Source organism: Somniosus microcephalus, chromosome 25 (genome assembly GCF_052327205.1).
Source record: "Somniosus microcephalus isolate GS21.2 chromosome 25, FLI_Smic_1.0, whole genome shotgun sequence".
Lineage (NCBI taxonomy): Eukaryota > Metazoa > Chordata > Chondrichthyes > Squaliformes > Somniosidae > Somniosus > Somniosus microcephalus.
The window spans coordinates 51,742,377-51,763,703 of record NC_141011.1 but is presented as its reverse complement, the minus strand read 5'-3'; the positions used below and the strand labels follow the sequence as shown (position 1 = coordinate 51,763,703).

Sequence of the window (21,327 nt, the reverse complement as noted above, 5' to 3'; positions counted from 1 at the left end):
GGGTTTATGTACTGAGCTATGCGAAACAGGAAGATTCCAGTTTCGACTATGGCTCAGGAGTAGCACTCTCACCTCTGAAGTGGGGCTTGAACCCCAGTCTGCCGACTCAGACTCGAGCACATAATCTAGCCTGACAGTTCAGTAAATCACTGTGGGAGTGCTGCACAGTCAGAGGTGCCGCCTTTCGGATGAGATTTTAAACCGAGGCCCCGTGCCCCGCAGCAGTGGAGTTTTCCTCCTGGTGCCCTGGCCAACATCCACTAAAACAGATAATCATGTCATTTATCTCTCAGCCATTTGTGGGAGCTTGCTGCGCGCAAATTAGCTGCCAGGTTTCCCTACATAGCAACAGCGACTACACTTTGAAAGTACTGCATTGGCAGTGAAGAGCTTTGGGATGTCCGGAAAATGTGAAAGGCGCTATATAAATGCAAGTTCTTTATTTCTCTGGTCTGTGTGGACCTGTCAGATCTCAGCTGGAGTAGTAAGGAGGAGCACTACAATTTGATTAGGAAGTGGGCGAGAGGAAGCCAGGGTTCCCACAGCCAAACAGCTTGTTGATACTAATCACCGAGACTCAGCAAAGACTCGAGGGGAAGAAAACTGGCAAAATAATTTATTTATTTATTTATTTATTTTTAAACACACTGTTTGGGACACACACTACTTTAATGCAGCTTTTAGTCACAAGACGTAACATTTTGCTTTTATATGGTACCGTTAAAGTACAAAAAAACGCACCAAAGCACCTCACAGAGGCGTAATCAAAGACAAAAGATGCTGAAGCAAAAAAAGATATTAGCAGGAGTGACCAAAAGCTTTGTCAAAGAGGTTGATTTTAAGAAAGGTCTGCAGAGAGGTCAAGGAGGGATAATGCACCATGGTCACATCAGTACAAATGTGTCAATGAGAACAGTGAAATAATTTGGCCTTTGCACTCACAACTTTTCCTCGTTACTTTCACCCCTCCCATTGGGTTACAATTCTGTAAACGAGTGGTTTTGAACACGATAGAACAGAAGAGTCCAAGCAATTCAGAATGCCGTGTGTTGCAGCCTTCTGTACACCCCTCGACAATATCTTAAAGTATCTAAGAAATGTAGAGTTCCAAATCTCTCAGGAACATTGGGCTGCTGAGGTTTCCTGTGCACTCTCAGCAATATAAGGATTCTACTGCAGCGTTATAACAAGAACAGCTAAAGCAACTTTCTTGAAAAAGGCACTGGTCCGGAATTTGCAGTTGTAATGATGGCGAAATTGTCAGCGTTTGCCGTCATTACTGTGTAAAACGGACAGCAACTTCTGGCGTCCACACATGCGCAGGTAAACGTGGAAGTCCTGAAGTTGCTGTCAGTGATACCCTGCTTCTCCACAGGGTCTGCTGTTGCAGTCTTCGCAGATGCAAGCAACACAAAATCACTGATTTAAACGCGAACTTCAACTTTTTACGCACTATTCTCGCTGTAAAAACAATTGAAAATGTTAAGCCTTTTTGAATGAGGTGCAACTAAGTTTTTAATGGCGTACCAAATCATAATTACTTTTTATTTCCTGGTTTGCTGTCTGAGAATTCTTCAATGCAATTGGCTGCTCAGCCTGCTTGATGACTTCACTGTTGCCGCAGATCCCCTATAGATGGCGCCAGATTCAAAGTCACGTCAGAAATGGGGAAATCAATGCTCTGGAGCCCGCTAAATCTTTGTGGGCAGCTTTCTTCAAGGTCAGCAGCAAGTGCCGTCCCTTTGCCGCTGACCGCAAAATCCGGGCAGTTATTTTATAGAAATATACAATGCATCAATATTTTTAATTTAACATACATGTCTGTTTTAATGTAAAAAACTTGAGCTGTCACAGGTGCCAAAAACACTGAAGAAAATATTAAACACCATTATTTTGCGCAGGAAAATTGAGCGTTCCTACCAAGAGTGTGAAAAGCAATTTCAATGCATCAAAAAGAATAAGAGAACCTTATTTATGATGGCTAAGTCAACTGTGAATTATACTACAATAATATTGGCTATCAGTTTTAAAAATCAGTAGCCATGCCAAAATAGATTCACATCCGTTTTACTTATATATTGTGGTATTTGTTAGTTTTCATATAATTCAGGTGTTCATTTGTAACTTCAACACCCCCCTCCCCCCAAAAAAATTGAAGGAAATTTGGGTGAACTACAGTGATCTTACTCTCAGTTCTAGGTCCAAGATTAAGTTTCAATTTGAAATGCCTTTTCTGCAGATTAGTCGACGGTAAGGTCTTCATTTTCAGTTACGGTGGACTCGAGGTGGCCATCAGGTTTCTTCTTGCCTTTTCCTGCGGCGACTGTTTTCTTCTCTTTTTGCTCCGCATTACTGGTAGCAAGATCATTACATTTCTCTGTAATGAAGTTTTGCTGGAAAAGCAAGAAATTGAACATGTAAATACTAAGTAATGAGCCTTACGTTGAATAATACAGGAAACTTTCTGGTATCCGGCACGGACGGGACCGACGTGTTGCCGGTTCAGAACGCTATAGTAAAAGATACGGAGCTCAAGAGCTCCGTATAAAGCAACAAACCCTGTTGCTAGCTTAAAAACAATCGGCACAAGTTGCAAGCGTCTCTGTAGCTTAGCAACAGCTTCAGCTACACCCTTGCACAGCAACAAATGGAGTAAAAAAAGTAACTAAAAGTAAAAAAGGTTACCTGAACCGACTCCTGAATTTTGCCGGTGGATAGAGCGTTCCGGTTATTTAGGGGTCGGTTAATAGCAACATATTGTGTTGTCAAGTAGGCTGGGCAGTCTAACTAACCATCTCTCATAGCTGGCATGTCACTTTGTGTGGGTCTCCATAAGCTTATGGTCTCAAGTCAGTTTCTGCTTGGTCTATTTTCCAACCAAAGGTCAGATATGTCATTAGTACCTTGGAGAGAGGAAACCGGTTCCTCACCATCGTTTTCTTAATGAAGTTGGGTAGCCTTGCCACTGAGGTGCAAACATTGCCATACCATCTACTCCTTTCACTGTTGCAATGAGAAGCAGTGTTCCATTTTATAGTAAGGAGACAGAGAGTAGGGATAAAGTGAACATACTCGGATTGATGGGATATGACAAGTGGTGTTCCCCAGGGATCTGGACTGGAGCCTCAGCTTTTTACCATATATAATCAATGACTTGGATGAAGGAAAGGAGAATTGTATATGTAGTATACACTGTAGTATAGTACAGTATATACTCTAGTATGGTACTATACTTCAAAAATACCATGGCCACATTTTATTAATGCTAATCCTAATAAAGGCATTGCTGTACAGTTGCTATACCAATATCTCTTAAAACTTAAATTATATCAGTAAATTGCCATTTTGTAACAGATGGTGGCACTGTTGCTGAGGAAAGGGACAAAATAAATGACGGTTGAATCTGGTCGGCTTGTTTCTGCACTCTGCCACCTGGCTATGAAGTACAAGGAAAGGATTTGGGCGTGAATATTGGTCATACTGTAAAAGTAGCCACTCAACATGACATGACTGTCGAGATGTATAAGAGACTCAGAACTGAACTTGTGTGCACTGGAAAATATCAAGGAGGTGACTTGATTTTAAGTGCTTAAAATTCAGAAAGGGATCAATCTTGATGTAAGCAAGTTGTCTGACTTAAAAGCCTTGATCCCAGATCTAGGGAACACAAGTATGTGGGAAATCAGGGACGCTGCCAGTGTCCCTGGCGACCATGTGTGCGGGAAATGCATCCAGCTGCAGCTACTTGTAGACCGCATTGTGGCGCTCGAGCTGCGGGTGGATGAATTTTGGAGCATACGCGATGCTGAGAGGCTCGTGGATAGCACGTTTAGCGAGTTGTTCACGTCTCAGGGTAGGGCAGCACAGGGGGTGACCATCAGGCGGAGCGACAAAGGCAGGCAGGTAGTGCAGGGAACCCCTGCGGACATCCCCCTTTCAAACAAGTATACCGCTTTGGATACTGTTGAGGGGGATGACTCACCAGGGGAAGGCAGCAGCAGCCAACTTCCTGGCACTGGCGGTGCTCCTGCTGCCCAGGAAGGGGGGAAAAAGAGTGGGAGAGCAATAGTGGTAGGGGATTCTATAGTAAGGGGAACAGATAGGCGTTTCTGTGGCCGTAGACGTGAATCCAGGATGGTTTGTTGCCTCCCTGGTGCCAGGGTCAAGGATGTCACTGAGCGGCTGCAGGGCATTCTGGAGGGGGAGGGTGAACAGCCAGTGGTCGTGGTCCACATTGGTACCAACGACATAGGTAAAAAGAGGGATGAGGTCCTGCAGCAAGAATTTAGGGAGCTAGGTGAAGGATTAAAGAGCAGGACCTCAAGGGTTGTAATCTCTGGATTACTCCCGGTGCCACGTGCTAGTAAGTATAGAAATAGGAAGATAGAACAGATGAATGCGTGGCTAAAGGGATGGTGCAGGGGGGAGGGCTTTAGTTTCCTGGATCACTGGGTCTGCTTCTGGGAAAGGTGGGACTTGTACAAGTCGGACGGTTTACACCTGAACCAGAGGGGAACCAATATCCTTGCGGGGAGGTTTGCTAGCACTACTGGGGGGGGGGGGGGTTTAAACTAACTTGGCAGGGGGATGGGGTACAGAGTGGAGCTATAGTAGGGGGTGATTTACAGCCAAATACAGAGGGAAAAACAAGTCAGCTGGGAAGGCAAAGCAAATATGTGAAGGCAAAAGAGAATATGGCAGGGCTGGAAGGCATTTATTTTAATGCAAGGAGTCTTGCAAATAAGGTGGATGAACTGAAGTTGTTGTTGAACACATGGGAGTACGATATTGTTGCTATCACGGAGACATGGTTGAGGGAGGGTCAGGACTGGCAGCTCAATATTCCGGGGTATAGAATCTTCAGGCGAGACAGAGGGGGGTGTAAAAGGGGAGGGGGTGTTGCAATATTAATTAAGGAGTCAATTACTGCTGTAAGGAGGGATGATATATTAGCGGGTTCCTCTAATGAGGCCATATGGGTAGAACTTAAAAACAAAAAGGGGGCAAGCACTTTGCTGGGAGTGTACTATAGGCCCCCAAACAGTCAGGGGGAGATAGAGGAACAGATATGTAGGCAAATCTCAGAAAAGTGCGAAAATAATAGGGTAATAATAGTGGGGGATTTCAACTTCCCCAATATAAATTGGGATAGTCAGAGTGTGAAAGGCTTAGAGGGTGCAGAATTCTTAAAGTGCATCCAGGAGAGCTTTTTGAGCCAACATGTAGAAAGTCCTACAAGAGAGGGGGCGGTACTGGACCTAATTCTGGGGAATGTAGCCGGGCAAGTGGTGGAAGTGTCAGTAGGAGAGCATTTTGGCGACAGTGACCACAATTCGGTGAGATTTAAGGTGGTCATGGAAAAAGACAAAGACGGCCCGGAAATAAGGGTTCTAAATTGGGGGAAGGCCGATTTTAATATGATAAGGCAGGATCTGGCCAAATTGGACTGGGAGCAGCTACTTATAGGAAAATCCGCATCAAAACAGTGGGAGACTTTCAGAAGGGAAATAGAGAGAGTACAACGCCAACATGTTCCTGTAAAGGTCAAGGGTGGGACCAACAAGCAAAGGGAACCTTGGATGACAAGGGATATACAAAAATGCATTAGAAATAAAAGGGGGGCTTTTGGCAGTTACAAAAGACTAAAGACGGAAGAAGCCCTAGAGGAGTATAAAAAATGCAGGGGCATACTTAAAAAAGAAATTAGGAGGGCGAGGAGGGGCCATGAAATAACACTGGCGAGCAAAATAAAAGGAAAATCCTAAGATGTTTTATAAGTATATTAAGGGCAAGAGGATAACCAGGGAAAGGGTAGGGCCCATTAGGGACCAAAGTGGCAATCTGTGTGTAGAGCCAGATGATGTAGGCGGGGTTTTAAATGAATTTTTTGCATCTGTGTTCACTATGGAGAAAGACGATGCAGACATAGAAATCGGGCAAGGGGGCTGTGACATACTTGAACATATTAGCATCGAGAGGGAGGAGGTGCTAGCGGTTTTAGCAGGCCAAAAAGTGGATAAATCCCCAGGCCCAGACGAGATGTATCCCAGGCTGCTGTGGGAGGCAAAGGAGGAGATTGCAGGGGCTCTGACACAAATTTTCAGAACCTCTCTGGCCACAGGGGATGTACCAGAGGACTGGAGAACAGCTAACGTAGTACCATTATTCAAGAAGGGTAGCAGGGATAAACCAGGGAATTACAGGCCAGTGAGCCTAACATCTGTGGTAGGGAAATTATTGGAAAAAATTCTGAGGGACAAAATTAGTCTCCACTTGGAGAGGCAAGGATTAATCGGGGATAGTCAGCATGGCTTTGTCAAGGGTAAATCATGTCTGACAAATCTGATTGAATTTTTCGAGGGGGTGACTAGGGGGGTGGATGAGGGAAATGCTGTGGATGTGGTTTACATGGACTTCAGTAAAGCTTTTGACAAAGTCCCGCATAGGAGACTGGTCAAGAAGGTAAGAGCCCATGGGATCCAGGGTGCCTTGGCGCGTTGGATCCTAAACTGGCTGAGTGGCAGGAGGCAGAGGGTGATGGTCGAAGGTTGCTTTTGTGACTGGAAGCCTGTGTCCAGTGGGGTACTTCAGGGATCGGTGCTGGGTCCCTTGTTGTTCGTGATCTACATAAATGATTTGGATGAGAATGTAAAAGGTATGATCAGTAAGTTCGCAGATGACACGAAAATTGGTGGGGTGGTAAATTGTGAGGAGGAAAGCCTCAGGCTACAGGACGATATAAACGGGTTGGTCAGATGGGCGGAAAAGTGGCAAATGGAATTTAACCCTGAAAAGTGCGAGGTGATGCATTTTGGACGGACAAATAAGGCAAGGGAATACACAATGAGTGGTAGGACCCTAGGAAGTACAGAGGGTCAGAGGGACCTTGGTGTACATGTACATAGATCCCTGAAGGCAGCGGAACAGGTAGATAAGGTGGTTAAAAAGGCATATGGGATACTTGCCTTCATTAGCCGAGGCATAGAATATAAGAGCAGGGAGGTTATGATGGAGCTGTACAAAACGCTGGTGAGGCCACAGCTGGAGTACTGTGTGCAGTTCTGGTCGCCTCACTATAGGAAGGATGTGATTGCTTTGGAGAGGGTGCAGAGAAGATTCACCAGGATGTTACCTGGGATGGAGCGCCTCAGCTATGAAGAGAGGCTGGACAGGCTGGGGTGGTTTTCCTTGGAGCAAAGAAGGCTGAGGGGGGACCTGATTGAGGTGTACAAAATGATGAGGGGCATAGATAGGGTAGACAAAGAGGAACTTTTCCCCTTAGTAGGGGGGTCAATAACAAGGGGGCATAGATTCAGGGTAAGGGGCAGGAGATTTAGAGGGGATTTGAGGAGGAACTTTTTCACCCAGAGGGTGGTTGGAATGTGGAACTCAATGCCTGAAAGGGTGGTAGAGGCAGGAACCCTCACAACATTCAAGAAGCATTTGGATGAGCACTTGAAATGCCATTGCATACAAGGCTATGGACCAAATGCTGGAAAATGGGATTAGACTGGACAGGGATGGATGGGCGGCGCAGACACGATGGGCCGAAGGGCCTCTTTCTGTGCTGTAAAACTCTATGACTCTATGACTCTAAGTATAAAATTGGAAATCCTCAGGTGACACTTATTTAAAAAAAATAAAAATAAATAAAAATAATTTGCACCCTTGACCTGAAACTAGTAGATATCCGTAACAGACTCCCACCACTCGGCGATGCAGAGAGCCCTGCAGATGGAGAAGATTGTCAACCAGAGTCTGCCGGATCTGCACAAACCCTCCACTGGGGGCGCCGACCCTCATCTGTGTGAATTCCTGGAGACCCACTATCTGGATGAACAAGTGAAGACGACAAAGCAGCTTGTAGAGACTGTGACCCCTGCCTTGTAGACACGAGGGCTTGTGACTGTACAAAGAGCTGAATGAGCTCTGTAAATGTAATTTACTGTAAAATGTTCAAATTTTAAAATAAAATAAAAAGCTCATCAGTATCAGTGTGTTAAATGCACCACATGGTGTGTTACTAAGCTATACAGAACAGAAAGTTCCAGCAGTTTGATCCCTATGAGACCACACCTGGAGTACTGTGTGCGCAGTTTTGGTCTCCTTACCTAAGAAAGGATATACTTGCCATAGAGGGAGTGCAGCGAAGGTTCACCAGACTGATTCCTGGGATGACAGGACTGCCGTATGAGGAGCGATTGGGTCGACTAGGCCTGTATTCACTAGAGTTTAGAAGAATGAGAGGGGACCTCATTGAAACGTATAAAATTCTGACAGGGCTAGACAGACTGGATGCAGGGAGGATGTTTCCCCTGGCTGGGGGGTCTAGAACGAGGGGGTCACACATTTAGGACAGAGAGGAGGAGATATTTCTTCACTGAGGGTGGTGAACCTGTGGAATTCTCTGCCACAGAAGGCTGTGGAGGCCAAGTCACTGAATATATTTAAGAAGGAGGAGGTAGATAGATTTCTAGACACAAAAGGCATCAAGGGGTATGGGAAGAGAGCGGGAATATGGTATTGAGATAGAGGATCAGCCATGATCATATTGAATGGCAGAGCAGGCTCGAAGGGCCGAATGGCCGACTCCTGCTCCTATTTTTCGATTTTTTTTTCAACGAGTTAATCCAATCTCAGTAATCGCAGTAGTTGGGGTGTTTCAATTGGTTTCAGTCCCCTGGTCTAAAAGGGGAAAAAAAGAGCTAAGGTTCCTGCTGGCAAATACACAGGTGGATGTTTGGTCAAGATAATATCAGGCTCAACTGGGATTTCTTCAGTAGAGTAGACTGCTGACAGTATTAAGGTTTACACATGAAGAATGGTTAGTTGGGTGAGCTAACCGAGGGCTGACAGTTGGAATCAATGCCTCGGAGAGAGGAGCAGGAGGGAAAAAGAACAGGAATGGTGGTTGTGAGGATAAATATCAACAGATGATTAAATATTCTACATAACACTAGGTTTCAATTCTGTTGAGGGCTACTGAAATAGCACCGGTGGAGTTTAAACCAGAGCTGCCCCACGTAGATTCAAATGTTAAATTGAATTCCTGAAGTTTAACTAAATTACCTTTGTGTGCGTCACGTTATATCATCTTGGAATTTTTATCTCAAGAAAGTAAATAAACTGGGGCAAATACAACTTGTACATGATCTGTTTCAAGAATTTCTGATAGTCTGAATACCCTTTCCTCATCAGGGGTATGGGGAGAAAGCAGGGACCGGGTACTGAATTTGGATGATCAGCCATGGTCGCATTGAATGGCGGAGCAGGCTCGAGGGGCCGAATGGCCTACTCCTATCTTCTATGTTTCTATTCAATGAGCATTCTATGAAGAATACTGTTATGCTTTAGAGTATTTTAAATTGAGAAGGTAAAACTGGAACACAATTATAACATTCATGACAAATGTAAAAAAAGGTGCAACTTCACCAGTGCTTTGCTCCTCCTCGCCAGCAGTTTCACATCATCAGTGTTAACAGTGGTCCGCTTTCCATGTCTGTAGAAAGATATTAAAAAGTGAACTAACCACACTGGTTCTATCTTAAAATTACTTTTTGAATCCAGTTCTAAAATGTATCTATCCTGCAGGATAAAAAATTTGGAATCAGGAAAGTGAGTAGGTGTAGGCCATGCTCCACATCATGCCTTGAGCACATAATCTAGGTTCCAATGCAGTACTGAGTGAGTGCTGCATTGTTGGCAGTTCTCTTGGAAGAGATGTTACACCTAGGTTCTGTGTTGTTTCAGTGGTTCAAACAGACATGGCGTTATACTAAGTGGGCCAGGAAGCTCCCGCACTGTTCTGAGCAATATTCCTCAATTAACCAACAACACTTAAAAGCAAATTTACTGCGGTTTCATCTTATGATTGTGGGGGATAGCAAGTGAAGAATGGACAGCATGTTTAAGAACATAAGAATTAGGAGCATGTTTGCTTACATAACAGTTACTGCACTTCAAAAGGTAACTCACTTTGTGAAGTACTCAGACATTTCAATGTAAAAGGCACTATATAAATTCATTATCTATTATAAAATAGTAACCACCAGTACCTGTAGTAGTAATAGCAATAAGGCACTGATGAAACTCCCATAGCATTTTACAAGATCAAAGTTAAACTACAAATCAGTCTTTTTTCAATATAAAGTTAAACGAGTTCCTCAATGAATATATTAGATATGGATGCTTTGCAACAAATCTAAGGCAATTTAATTAAATCCACAGGAAAAAAAGAACATTTCTTTTGCATTCTCTCAACCTCTTAAGCATGTTTTTGGGAACTTAAAATATGGCAATTAGAACCAAAGTTTTTGGCCATGTGCGTCAAGGATAGACACATCTCATGAGCAAGCCGTGTGTGTAGGTGGCATTTTAAAAATATAAAAATAAAATGTAATTTTGCTCCAAAAAAGTGGTGTGCCCTACCTGCGCTCTCTGCTAGATTAGTTACATGTGAAGTGAGTTTGGCCAGTCTGAGTCCCCAGGGGCACAAGTCTACACCATCAAACTGCCCCAAACTTGGGCACAATTAAACTGTATTGGCAGTTTCAGCAGAGAAGTCACAAGGATTGCTAAGGAAGCAATTGAGGTTGTATTAATGCACATTAGCTGGGGCACATAATTCACTCTTGGGGTGCTGCGAGTGAATATCACGGCACCACGTGCTCTGCGGCACGTCACGCCGTGGTACTGCAGGCCTTCCACCCCTTATTAAAGGGGAGGGGCCTAGCACAGCACGTCCCGGGGCCCAGATGAGCCACCAGGGACCGGAGTGCCGGCAAAAGAGCCCGGCACTCAAGAGAAGTGCCGGGCTCACGGAGCGCAGCCGGCACCCCACGAGGGGACTGCACAGAAGGCCGGGGACAGCAACGGGGGCAGGTGCTGGCAGGCAGCCAGCAACAAAAATGACCGCCCGGCACCTCCGCTTTAATTTGCGCCGCCCCGGCCGCAGGTAGGCCCCCCCGACCCTGTGTCTGGCGGCAAGACAGGGGGCACTACCGAAGATCGCAGCCAGGGCACGAGCGGGGCGATCCGCACGGTGATGACATCATCGCCGGAGGCACAGGGCGCTAACAGTTACCGCCGCCACTAACCTCCTGCTGAATTTCGCGGGAGACATTGGCGGCGCCACGCCCAGGCGCTAGTTGCTTAGCGCCCTGTTAGGGCACTAACGGGAGGCACGAATCAACCGAATTCCCCCCCCAAGGAATCAGAAAAATTGGACTGAAAATATTAATCTCACAAAATTCATCTACAACTTCACACAGAATCAGCTAAAATGTTATACACTGGAAACTTGAGGGGTTTGAGTAAGTCAATACCAAGGAAGAAGTTTAAAACACAGCTGAATCTTATTCCAAACTATTATAATTTCCTTTGTTAAACAAAAGTTTTTCCCTTCCCTCAGCAGAGCTCCATTATAACTGTTTGTTATCAGGGGTTTACCTCATCAAGAGCCCCCTCCCCACCTAGGTACCAGTAAAAGATTTAACTGTACATTTATTGGATTGGTGTCACTTACTTGGCAAATAGTTCGAGGTCAGTGGCAAAATTCTCTGAAAAATAAAAAAAGTCGAGTTATTTAAAAATAACTAACGCCTAAAACTTTTACAGATCATGAAGGACTGCAAAATACAGCTCAACACAAGTGCGAACTTGCCACCCATCAACAAGTTCAAACAGTTTGTGTGAAGAACCTAAAGATTTTACAGCAAAACATCTCCAAAATAAAATAGGTTGCATCAGAAATGGTTACAAGGGTTTCGGAATTATTGCATGAACCTATTGCTTTAGGCTACATTCCAGTGTCAAGACTGGAGATGGATTCAAGAAATAATTTGAGTCAACATTGTAGGAAAGAGCCAAGACTGACTGTTGCAAGGTCTTTTCAACTATGTTAGAATGACTGCCATGTTTGTCTTGGTCAGACCTCATCTAGAATAGCATCCAGATATGCCTCCCTCATATGGTGGGTGATAAAGTCCATATATGGACATTACCACCCTGACTTTAAATGCCTGCAAGGGTGGGGGGGGGGGGGGGCCGAAGCAGACGGCATACTTGGCAGTTCTGAAGGAAAAGACCCCGATATCGGTGTCCCGATTGAAGCCAGCAGGAATGATGTCAAGGCCGGTGGGCACGAGCAGCATTTGAGGCAAAGCTGTCTGCCGCTGGGGACCTAAGGGAACAGGCATAAGGTAAGATGCCGGTGTGGGGATTAAGGGCCGCAGCAAGAGAGGCCCAAGGATTTCTTCCTGCTTCTCCAAAGAATTAAAAAAAAAAAACACCTTACTGTACTTCGCTTGGCTTCTTCTGGCCATTGCTACATCCAGCCAGGTTTCTCTGATAGCAGGCCTCCCCGAATCGTCATAAAAATCATAATGCGGCACTGATGACATCATCAGGCTGCAACTTCTAAATTTAAATTTGGCCCTCGCTTGCCTGCAGCGGGAGTCAGTGAAGATAAGACGTTACCAGGCGGGAACCGAGTGACCTCAGGCCAGTAAATGGACTCGGCCTGTTTTTAACCCCACCCATGCACCATTCTCACTCGAGGAGTGGGGTTAAAATTGACCCCTATATTCTAGATGAGACCTGACCAAGACAAAATAATAAAACCGGTAGTAAAAGGAGGGGTGGGGCCAATTAGGGAGGCAGACGGCATGGCTGAGGTACTAAATGAGTACTTTGCAATTGTCTTCATCAAGGAAGAAGATGCTGCCAAAGTCATAGTGAAAGAGGAGGTAGTTGAGATACTAGATGGAATAAAAATTGATAATGAGGAGGTAATAGAAAGGCTGGCTATACTTAAAGTAGATAAGTCACCAGGACTGGATGGGATGCATCCTACGATGTGGAGGGCGGAAATTGCGGAGGTACTGGCCATAATCCTCCAATCCTCCTTAGATACGGGGGCGGTGCCAGAGGACTGGAGAACTGCAAATGTTACACCCTTGTTCAAAAAAGGGTGTAAAGATAAACCCAGCAACTACAGTAGGCCAGTCAGTTTAACCTCGGTAGTGGGAAGCTTTTAGAAAAAGTGTGGATTAATTAAGGAAAGCCAGCACAGATTTGTTAAAGGTAACTTGATTGAGTTTTTTGATGAGGGCAATGTGGTTGATGTGGTGTACATGGATTTCCAACAGGCGTTTGATAAAGTGTCACATAATAGGCTTGCCAGCAAAGTTGAAGCCCATGGAATAAAAGGGACAGTGGCAGCATGGATACAAAAATTGGTTAAGTGACAGGAAACAGAGAGTAGTGGTGAATGGTAGTTTTTCAGACTGGAGGAAGGTATACAGTGGTGTTCCCCAGGGGTTGGTACTAGGACCACTGCTTTTCTTGATATATATTAATGACTTGGACTTGGGTGTACAGGGCACAATTTCAACATTTGCAGATGACACAAAACTTGGAATTATAGTGAACCTTGAGGAGGATAGTGATGGACTTCAAGGAGGACAGAGACAAGCTGGTGGAATGTGTAGTGTATGTACCTTTAAGGGGAAAAACTGCTTTTTAACAGCTCCTGTATACTGTAGTACCGGCAGTGACCACACTTGTATATAAACCCCGAGTAGGGATCCGTACTTTTAGTTTTAGGAGTAACCCTCATCCAGTAAACACCTGTTGATTGTTCCTCTGCAGTCTGTGTCAATTTATTGAAGGACACCATACATCAAGATTCACAGATTTAACATTGGCGACGAGTGGATTCAAACCTACCTGCAACTCTGCATCACCTCCCAGGGATTCGCTCCTGGAGAGCAGTGAAAGGGGAAGGCAGAGTCCAGAAGTGCGGGCGTCGACCATCCAGAGAAGACTTCAGCATCGCAGAGGAGGCTGTGGAGAGCTGGGCTTGGTTCTCCAGTCGCGACGATCCAGCGCAGCGGGCTGGCAGCAGGTACGGCGCAGACCCTTCCCAGACAGCGGCGGCTGGAGCCGATCGACGGCACAGAAAAAGGCCGAGCAGCGTCGATGGGGTAGGAGAGGGTAAAGCGCACAGGGCGCAGCCGGGGTTGAAGACCGAGCGGCGTCAACGAGAGAGGTGCAGAGCGCGGCTGGTGTTCAAGGGCTGAGCAGCATCCGCGGGGGAAGAAAGGAAAGCGCGGGAGACGCCATTTGGGCCGCAGCGGAGAAGGGAGAGCGCGGGAGACGCCATTTTGAGCCACAGTGGAGAAGGGAGAGCGCGGGAAGGAAAGCAAAGCGCGGGAGACGCCATTTTGAGCCAGCGGAGAAGGGGGGAGAGCGCGGGAGACGCCATTTTTAGCCAGTCTAACCACACCCAGGGATGCTGAAGAGTGGCAGTGTCACAGCGTTCGACAATGAAGTCGAAGATTGGGCGACATATGTAGAACGTATAGAAGTGTACTGCAAGGCGAATGAAGTGCCAGAAAAGCACTGGTATTGTTGAATTCCATGGGTGCAAAAACATATGGCTTACTGCGAAACCTAGTAACCCCAGAGAAGCCAGTGGAAAAGGATTTTGAAAGCATAGTGGCAATCCTACAGGACCACTTAAACCCCACACCGCTGCTGATAGCAGAAAGATTTAAGTTTCACAAAAGGAACCAGCATAAAGACGAAAGTAATGCTGAGTATTTAACGGAACTGCGCAAGCTATCGAAACACTGCCAGTTTGGAACGGGACTAGCAGATAACTTTAAGGGACAAGTTTGAGTGTGGTCTTCAAAGTGAAGGAACCCAGAAACGGCTTCTATCAGAAAAGGATCTTACGCTGGACAAGGCATTCTGCATGGCTGCAGAGATACAACGGAGACCGCAAGAATATGGCACAAATGAAATGTCATATGGAGCAGTGAAGTGTTATCGCTGCGGCAGAACAACACACGACCATAAGGATTGTTGGTTCAAGGACCAAGTGTGCAGACAGTGTGGAAAAGTAGGACACATAGCAAGAGTCTGCAGGTCGGGAAAGAAAACCAGCAGCAAGAAATCTCCACAGGAGAAGTACAAAAAGGTACAAGGTGACGGAGAGTAGTTCAGACGAACAGAAAAGGGATACAGACTCCGGAAGCAAGGAGCTGGGTTGTCTGAATCTACATAATGTAATCAAAATGGAGGATCACCAAACTATCTGGGTCACGCTCAAGATAGACGGAGTCCAAGTGAAAATGGAATTGGACACAGGATCAGCCCTAACAGTCATAAACCGAAGGGACTACAAGCGGCTATTCTCACATATACCCTTGAGAGATAGAGATTGTCTTGAAGACGTACACGGGGCAAAAAAGTCTACCCCAAAGGAAAAATAAGGGTGAACGTGATATACAACGGCAAGGAAACACCAAAAATGGACCTATATGTATTGCCAGATGGAGGACCACCACTACTAGGGCGTGAATGGATCCGGAAGATAGTTAGATTGGCATGCCATACAAGCACTAATGGTAGATGCCAAAAAGGATGACGACGTCACACCTGGACGACTGTCAAAAATGCTAACTGACGCACAAGAGGTGTTCCAGGAGGGACTCGGAACACTAAAAGGCATAACAGTGACGATCAAAAGAGAGGAAAATGCAAGCCCAAAGTTTTTTTTAAGGCCAGACGATCCGCCCTTATGCGATCCGCCCAGCCGTCGAAGCAGAGCTGGAAGGTTTGGAACGTTCTGGAGTACTGTCCAAAGTGGACTGGAGCGAGTGGGCTACACCCATCGTTCCTGTAATGAAGAGGTCGTTGAGTAATACGCCTGGGGAACCAAAGAAGGTTCGCATCTGTGGGGACTTTAAGGTGACAGTGAACCCAGTCCTTCACACGGTACAATATCCGCTTCCGCGGATTGAAGATATTTTCGCCTCGCTATCTGGAGGAAAACGCTTCACTAAGATTGATCTGGCCCAGGCGTACCTGCAAATGGAGGTAGAAGAAGCCTCGAAACAGTACCTCACGATCAATACTCAAAGGTCTCTACCAATACAACCGGCTGTTGTTCGGGGTAGCATCAGCTCCGGCTATTTGGCAAAGGGCAATGGATCAAGTCCTGCAAGGGATTCCAGGGACCCAGTGTTATTTGGACGACATCCTGGTCACGGGCGAAAATGACAGTGATCATCTCGCCAACCTGGAGCAGGTGCTCACTAGATTGAAGGAATATGGGCTCCGAGCTAATCGCCACAAATGCGAGTTTTTCCAGAAGCAGATCTCGTATTGTGGCCACGTTATTGATGAAGAGGGGTTACATAAGTCCCCTGAAAAGATTGAGGCAGTAGTCAAGGCTCCAGCACCGGAAAATGTGTCACAACCGAGGTCGTTCCTCGGGCTGGTGAACTACTACCATAAGTTCTTGCCGAATTTGTCTACAGTACTACACCCACTGAATACCCTACTGCAAACGGGGGTACCATGGAAGTGGAATGACGAATGTAAACGAGCTTTCCAGAAGTGCAAAGAATTGATCACATCAAAAGAGGTGTTGGCTCATTTCAACCCAGCACTACCAATTCGGTTGGTGTGTGATGCATCACCCTATGGTATTGGAGCGGTGCCGTCGCACAAATTCCCGGACGGCTTGGAGAGGCCAGTAGCCTTTGCGTCTCGGTCACTAACCTCAGCCGAGCGTAACTACGCCCAGATTGTCAGGGAGGCCCTCAGCCTAGTGTGGGGAGTGAAAAAGTTCAACCACTATCTGCACGGGCAGAAGTTCACCTTGCTGACTGACCACCAACCACTTGTCTCCATCTTTAATCCTAAGAAGGGCGTTCCGGTGATGACTGTGCAACGGCTACAAAGATGGTCCCTTTTTCTAGGGGCGAACCAATATGAAAAAGAGTACATGGGCACGAAACAGCATGGAAACGCTGATGGGCTATCACGCCTGCCACTGCCTACTGCGGAGGAAGCACCAGCAGTGGATCCTGTCGAAATATTTTATTCGACTATAATTGAACGCTTGCCAGTAACTAATGCGGATATAGAGGAGACCCGAAATGACCACTGTCTCAGGTATGTGATTTGACGGTGAAGGGATGGCCAACACATGGTGACTCACTGTTGCCAGCATTCTCATCCAGAAGAGAACAGCTGTCAGTATGCATGGGGACAGTGATGTGTGGATCCCGAGTGGTAATTCCACCCAAGTTAAGGGAGAGTGCTCAATGAGCTCCACGAAGGCCATCTGGGAGGGGTGAAAATGAAAAGCCTTGCTAGGGCTTGTGTGGTGGCCAGGGATCGATCAGCAAATCGAGGACCTGACAAAGAGCTGCTCAGGATGCCAGAAGGTCCAAAATGCACCACCACATGCCCCTCTACACCCATGGGAGTGGCCCTCCTCTCCATGGCAACGGGTGCATATTGATTTTGCTGGTCCATTCATGGACTCAATGTTCTTAATAGCAGTGGATGCGCACTCGAAATGGCCTGAGGTGATCAAAATGTCCTCCACCACCACGGAGAAAACGATTGCAGTCCTACGGACCATATTTGCCAGGAACGGCTTGCCAGAGCAGATTTGCTCTGATAACGGACCACAGTTTGTGTCCGAAGAGTTTCGGAAATTTATGAGAAGGAATGGGGTATGGCATTACACATCCGCCCCGTATCATCCAGCCACAAATGGATTGGCGGAGAGGTTTGTACAAACCTTTAAAAAGGCAGTAAGGGCCATGTGCGATGACGACATTCCACTGCAGCATAAGGTGGACAATTTCCTGTTAGCCTACAGAAATGCGACACATGCAGTTACCAACCAGACCCCAGCCATGATGTTCTTTAACTGAAGGTTGAAATCTCATCTGGATTTGCTCAGACCAAATGTACGAAGAAATGTTGAGAATAAGCAATTCCAGCACATCAATGAGAAGCCGACAAGGAGCTTCAATGTAGGGCAACCAGTCTTGGCCCGTGACTACCGAACAGAGAAATGGCAACCAGGAACGATATGCACAAGGCAGGGCCCACTAATGTACACAGAGGATGTTGGGGAGAACATTGTGAGACGCCATGTCGACCAGATCCTAGCGTCACAGGAACGAGTCAACCCCATGTCTCGCGTACCTGGTGATGAACCCAGCATACAGGTAGCATCTACCCCAGAAACAGTAGCATCGGAAGCTGATGAACCAACCGACGACATGGGGGCAGAATCGCCTCCGCACCAAGAGCAAGACACTCAGGAAAGGCGCTATCCAGAAAAGGATCAGGAAGCTGCCCCAAAAACTGAATTTATAAATGGACTATTTTCAGTTAATGTTGCATGTTAAAAGTGTTAATTGTTAAATGAATGTTATGGTACTGTTAATCTAAAAGGGGAGGAATTGTAGTGTATCTACCTTTAAGGGGAGAACTACTTTGTACAGCTCCTGTATACTGTAGTACCGGCAGTGACCACACCTGTATATAAACCCTGAGTAGGGATCTGTACTTTTAGTTTTAGAGTAACCCTCATCCAGTAAACACATTTGTTCCTCTGTCGATTTATTGAAGGACACCATACATCAAGATTCATGGATTTAACAGAATGGGCGGACACATGGCAGATGAAATCTAATACAGAAAAGTGCAAAGTGATACATTGTGGTAGGAAGAATGAGGAGAGGCAATATAAACTAAAAAGGGTACAATTCTAAAGGTTTTGCATGAAGAGAGATCTGGGGGTGTATGTGCACAAATTGTTGAAGGTGGCAGGGCAGGTTGAGAAAGCGTTTAAAAAAAACATACGGGATCTTGGGCTTCATAAATAGAGGCATAGAGTACAAGAGCAAGGAAGTTATGAACCACCTTTATAAAACACTGGTTCAGCCTCAACTGGAGTATTGTGTCCAATTCTGGGCACCGCACCTTAGGAAGGATGTGAAGGCCTTAGAGAGGGTGCAGAAAAGATTTACAAGAATGGTTCCTGGGATGAGGGACTTCAGTTACATGGATAGACTGGAGAAGCTGGTGTTGGTCTCCTTAGAGCAGAGAAGATTGAGAGGAGATTTGATAGAGGGGCTCAAAATCATGAGGGGTCTAGACAGTAGATAGAGAGAAACTGTTCCCATTGGCAGAAGGGTCGAGAACCAGAGGACACAGATTTAAGATGATTGGCAAAAGAACCAAAGGCAACATGAGGAAAAACCTTTTTACGCAGCGAGTGGTTAGGACCTGGAATGCACTGCCTGAAAGGGTGGTCGAGGCAGATTCAGTCGTGGCTTTCAAAAGGGAACTGGATAAGTACCTGAAGGAAAAAAAATTGCAGAGCTATGGGGAAAGGGCGGGGGAGTGGGACTAGCTGAAGTGCTTTTGCAGAGAGCTGGCATGGGCTCGAAGGGCCGCCTGGCCTTCTGTGTTGTAACCATTCTATGAAAAGCTTTACACTTTAAGCTTTGAACAGTGCATTACTGTAATATCAATAATTTAAATATTTTACCAATACAATCAAACCTAATTCTAGACTGCTACAATCAGGCTGAATACGGGAATGGTAGCATAGAGGCCTAGACTAATGATCCGGAGACGCGAGTTCAAATCCCACCACGGCAGCTGGGGAATTTAAATTCAGTTAATTAAATAAATCTGGAATAAAAAGCTAGTCTCAGTGATGGTGACCAGGAAACTATCGGATTATCATAAAAACCCATCTGGTTCACTAATGTCCTTTAGGGAGGGAAATCTGCCGTCCTTACCTGGTCTGGCCTATATGTTTAATTTCCACACAAATTAATTTACACCAACCTAAACTAACAAGTTAGATACCAATAATACCAAATTGAAAAAAGGCTAAAACCATAGTTCCTTAAGGAATATTACCCATTGAAAATACGAATATTGGAACCCCCTTCCAAAATGGAGGATGTTACAATACAAACTAACTGATATGTTTATGAAAATTTAAAACCCAAAAGCATTATAACCAAAACTATTAATTTCAAATAAAATAAAATCATAGGATTTTAATAGGAAAGGTACAGCATAACACACTGCTGTATCAATGAGCTGGATTACAGAAAGACACATCCCAAATTGGTAAATAAACACATGGTGTTGAATGGTAATATACGGGCCAGTAATTTCCCCACAGTGATTTTCAATCTCAGTCAGGGTAGGAAGGGAAGAACAATTAACTGGCAGGGCCAATCCAGGTCACTGTACCAGACACCCAACTGTTGGTTACATAATGGCACTGGTAAAAGGTCAACAGGAGAGAGCTAAATATTACTAACATATAAAAGACAGAATGTGTGGGTTTTTTTAAATCTATGATACAGGAACTGTGAAATGATGCACTTGAAGATCCAGATAAGATTTCGCAGGATGCACACCTCCAAGATATTCTCACACCACCATTCTGTAATGCCACATCCTTTAGAAATACAGCACCCTTAATTAATAGGTGCAAAGCAGGAAATTCATAAACCTTTGCAAGACACTGCATAACAGAATTTTTTAAAACTTACATTTTATTAGGAGAGGGAAGCAAGATATTGCTACTGAAGCAGTGCTCTTTCCCCAATGTGTTGGACTTGATTTTTGGAGTGTGTGAACCCATGTATGTCTCAGTAACCTGCAGTAGGAACCTTTCATTTCATTCATTCTAGACGCGCACGTGCACACTATACACAGGAGTTAAACGTTCTAAAGATAGATTTATACAAACGATCCTTTTTTTGACCTTTAAAGCTAAATTTTAACTATGTTCAGCGGTTAAACCTACACATTACTGTATATCACACCCAAATTAGATCAATTCTTTTTTGCATGTTGCAAAGTACTGACCCAAATTAAGCATAAAGCTAGCTTAAATTTTTTTTTTGATTCCTACTGTAAGTAAAAACCCTATAAACCAGTACAGTATTAGTCAAAAAATGCATCCAACTTTAACAAGTTAATTACTATTATCATCACTGTGAAAATTATACAACAGTGCAGGCATTTGAGCTGGTAACATTATCTGGTTTCAAATCTGGTCAATTATTCTAAGTAGAAGATGATGAAATAAACGATGGCGGAGAAAAGACAACAATCAGACATTTCTAGAAGCCTAGCACTTCCTTATCAATGCGTGCTTTTTGAAATCCTACACATTTCCCAATGCATCCGAAAGCTTCACATATTTTCAATATTTGAAAAATGCGATAATTCTGACCTCATTACTGGTCCATTTTACACAGGATTACATCAGATATACGGCACAGAAACAGGCCATTCGGCCCAACCAGTCCATGCTGGCGTTTATGCTCCACTCGAGCCTCCTCCCGTCTTTCCTCATCTAAATCTATCAGCATAACCCTCTATTTCCTTCTCCCTCATATGCTCGTCTAGCCTCACCTTAAATGCATCGATACTATTCGCTTCAACCACTCACTGTGGTAACGAGTTCCACAT

At 45.2% G+C, this 21,327-nt stretch overlaps 1 protein-coding gene across 2 annotated transcripts in view; it reads right to left on the bottom strand.

Annotated features, from left to right (window-relative positions):
• Positions 1-615: 615 nt before the first annotated feature.
• cenps (centromere protein S) overlaps positions 616-21,327 on the bottom strand; it is a 46,095-nt gene continuing 25,383 nt past the window's right edge. For both annotated transcript variants that reach the window (XM_085967435.1, XM_085967434.1), the window contains exons 3-5: positions 11,525-11,558; positions 9,433-9,499; positions 616-2,393 (exon numbers count right to left, since the gene is read on the bottom strand). In XM_085967435.1, the coding sequence (XP_085823561.1) occupies positions 2,241-2,393; positions 9,433-9,499; positions 11,525-11,558 (254 nt within the window). In that variant the 3' untranslated portion in view covers positions 616-2,240. The remainder of the gene's footprint in view (positions 2,394-9,432; positions 9,500-11,524; positions 11,559-21,327) is intronic.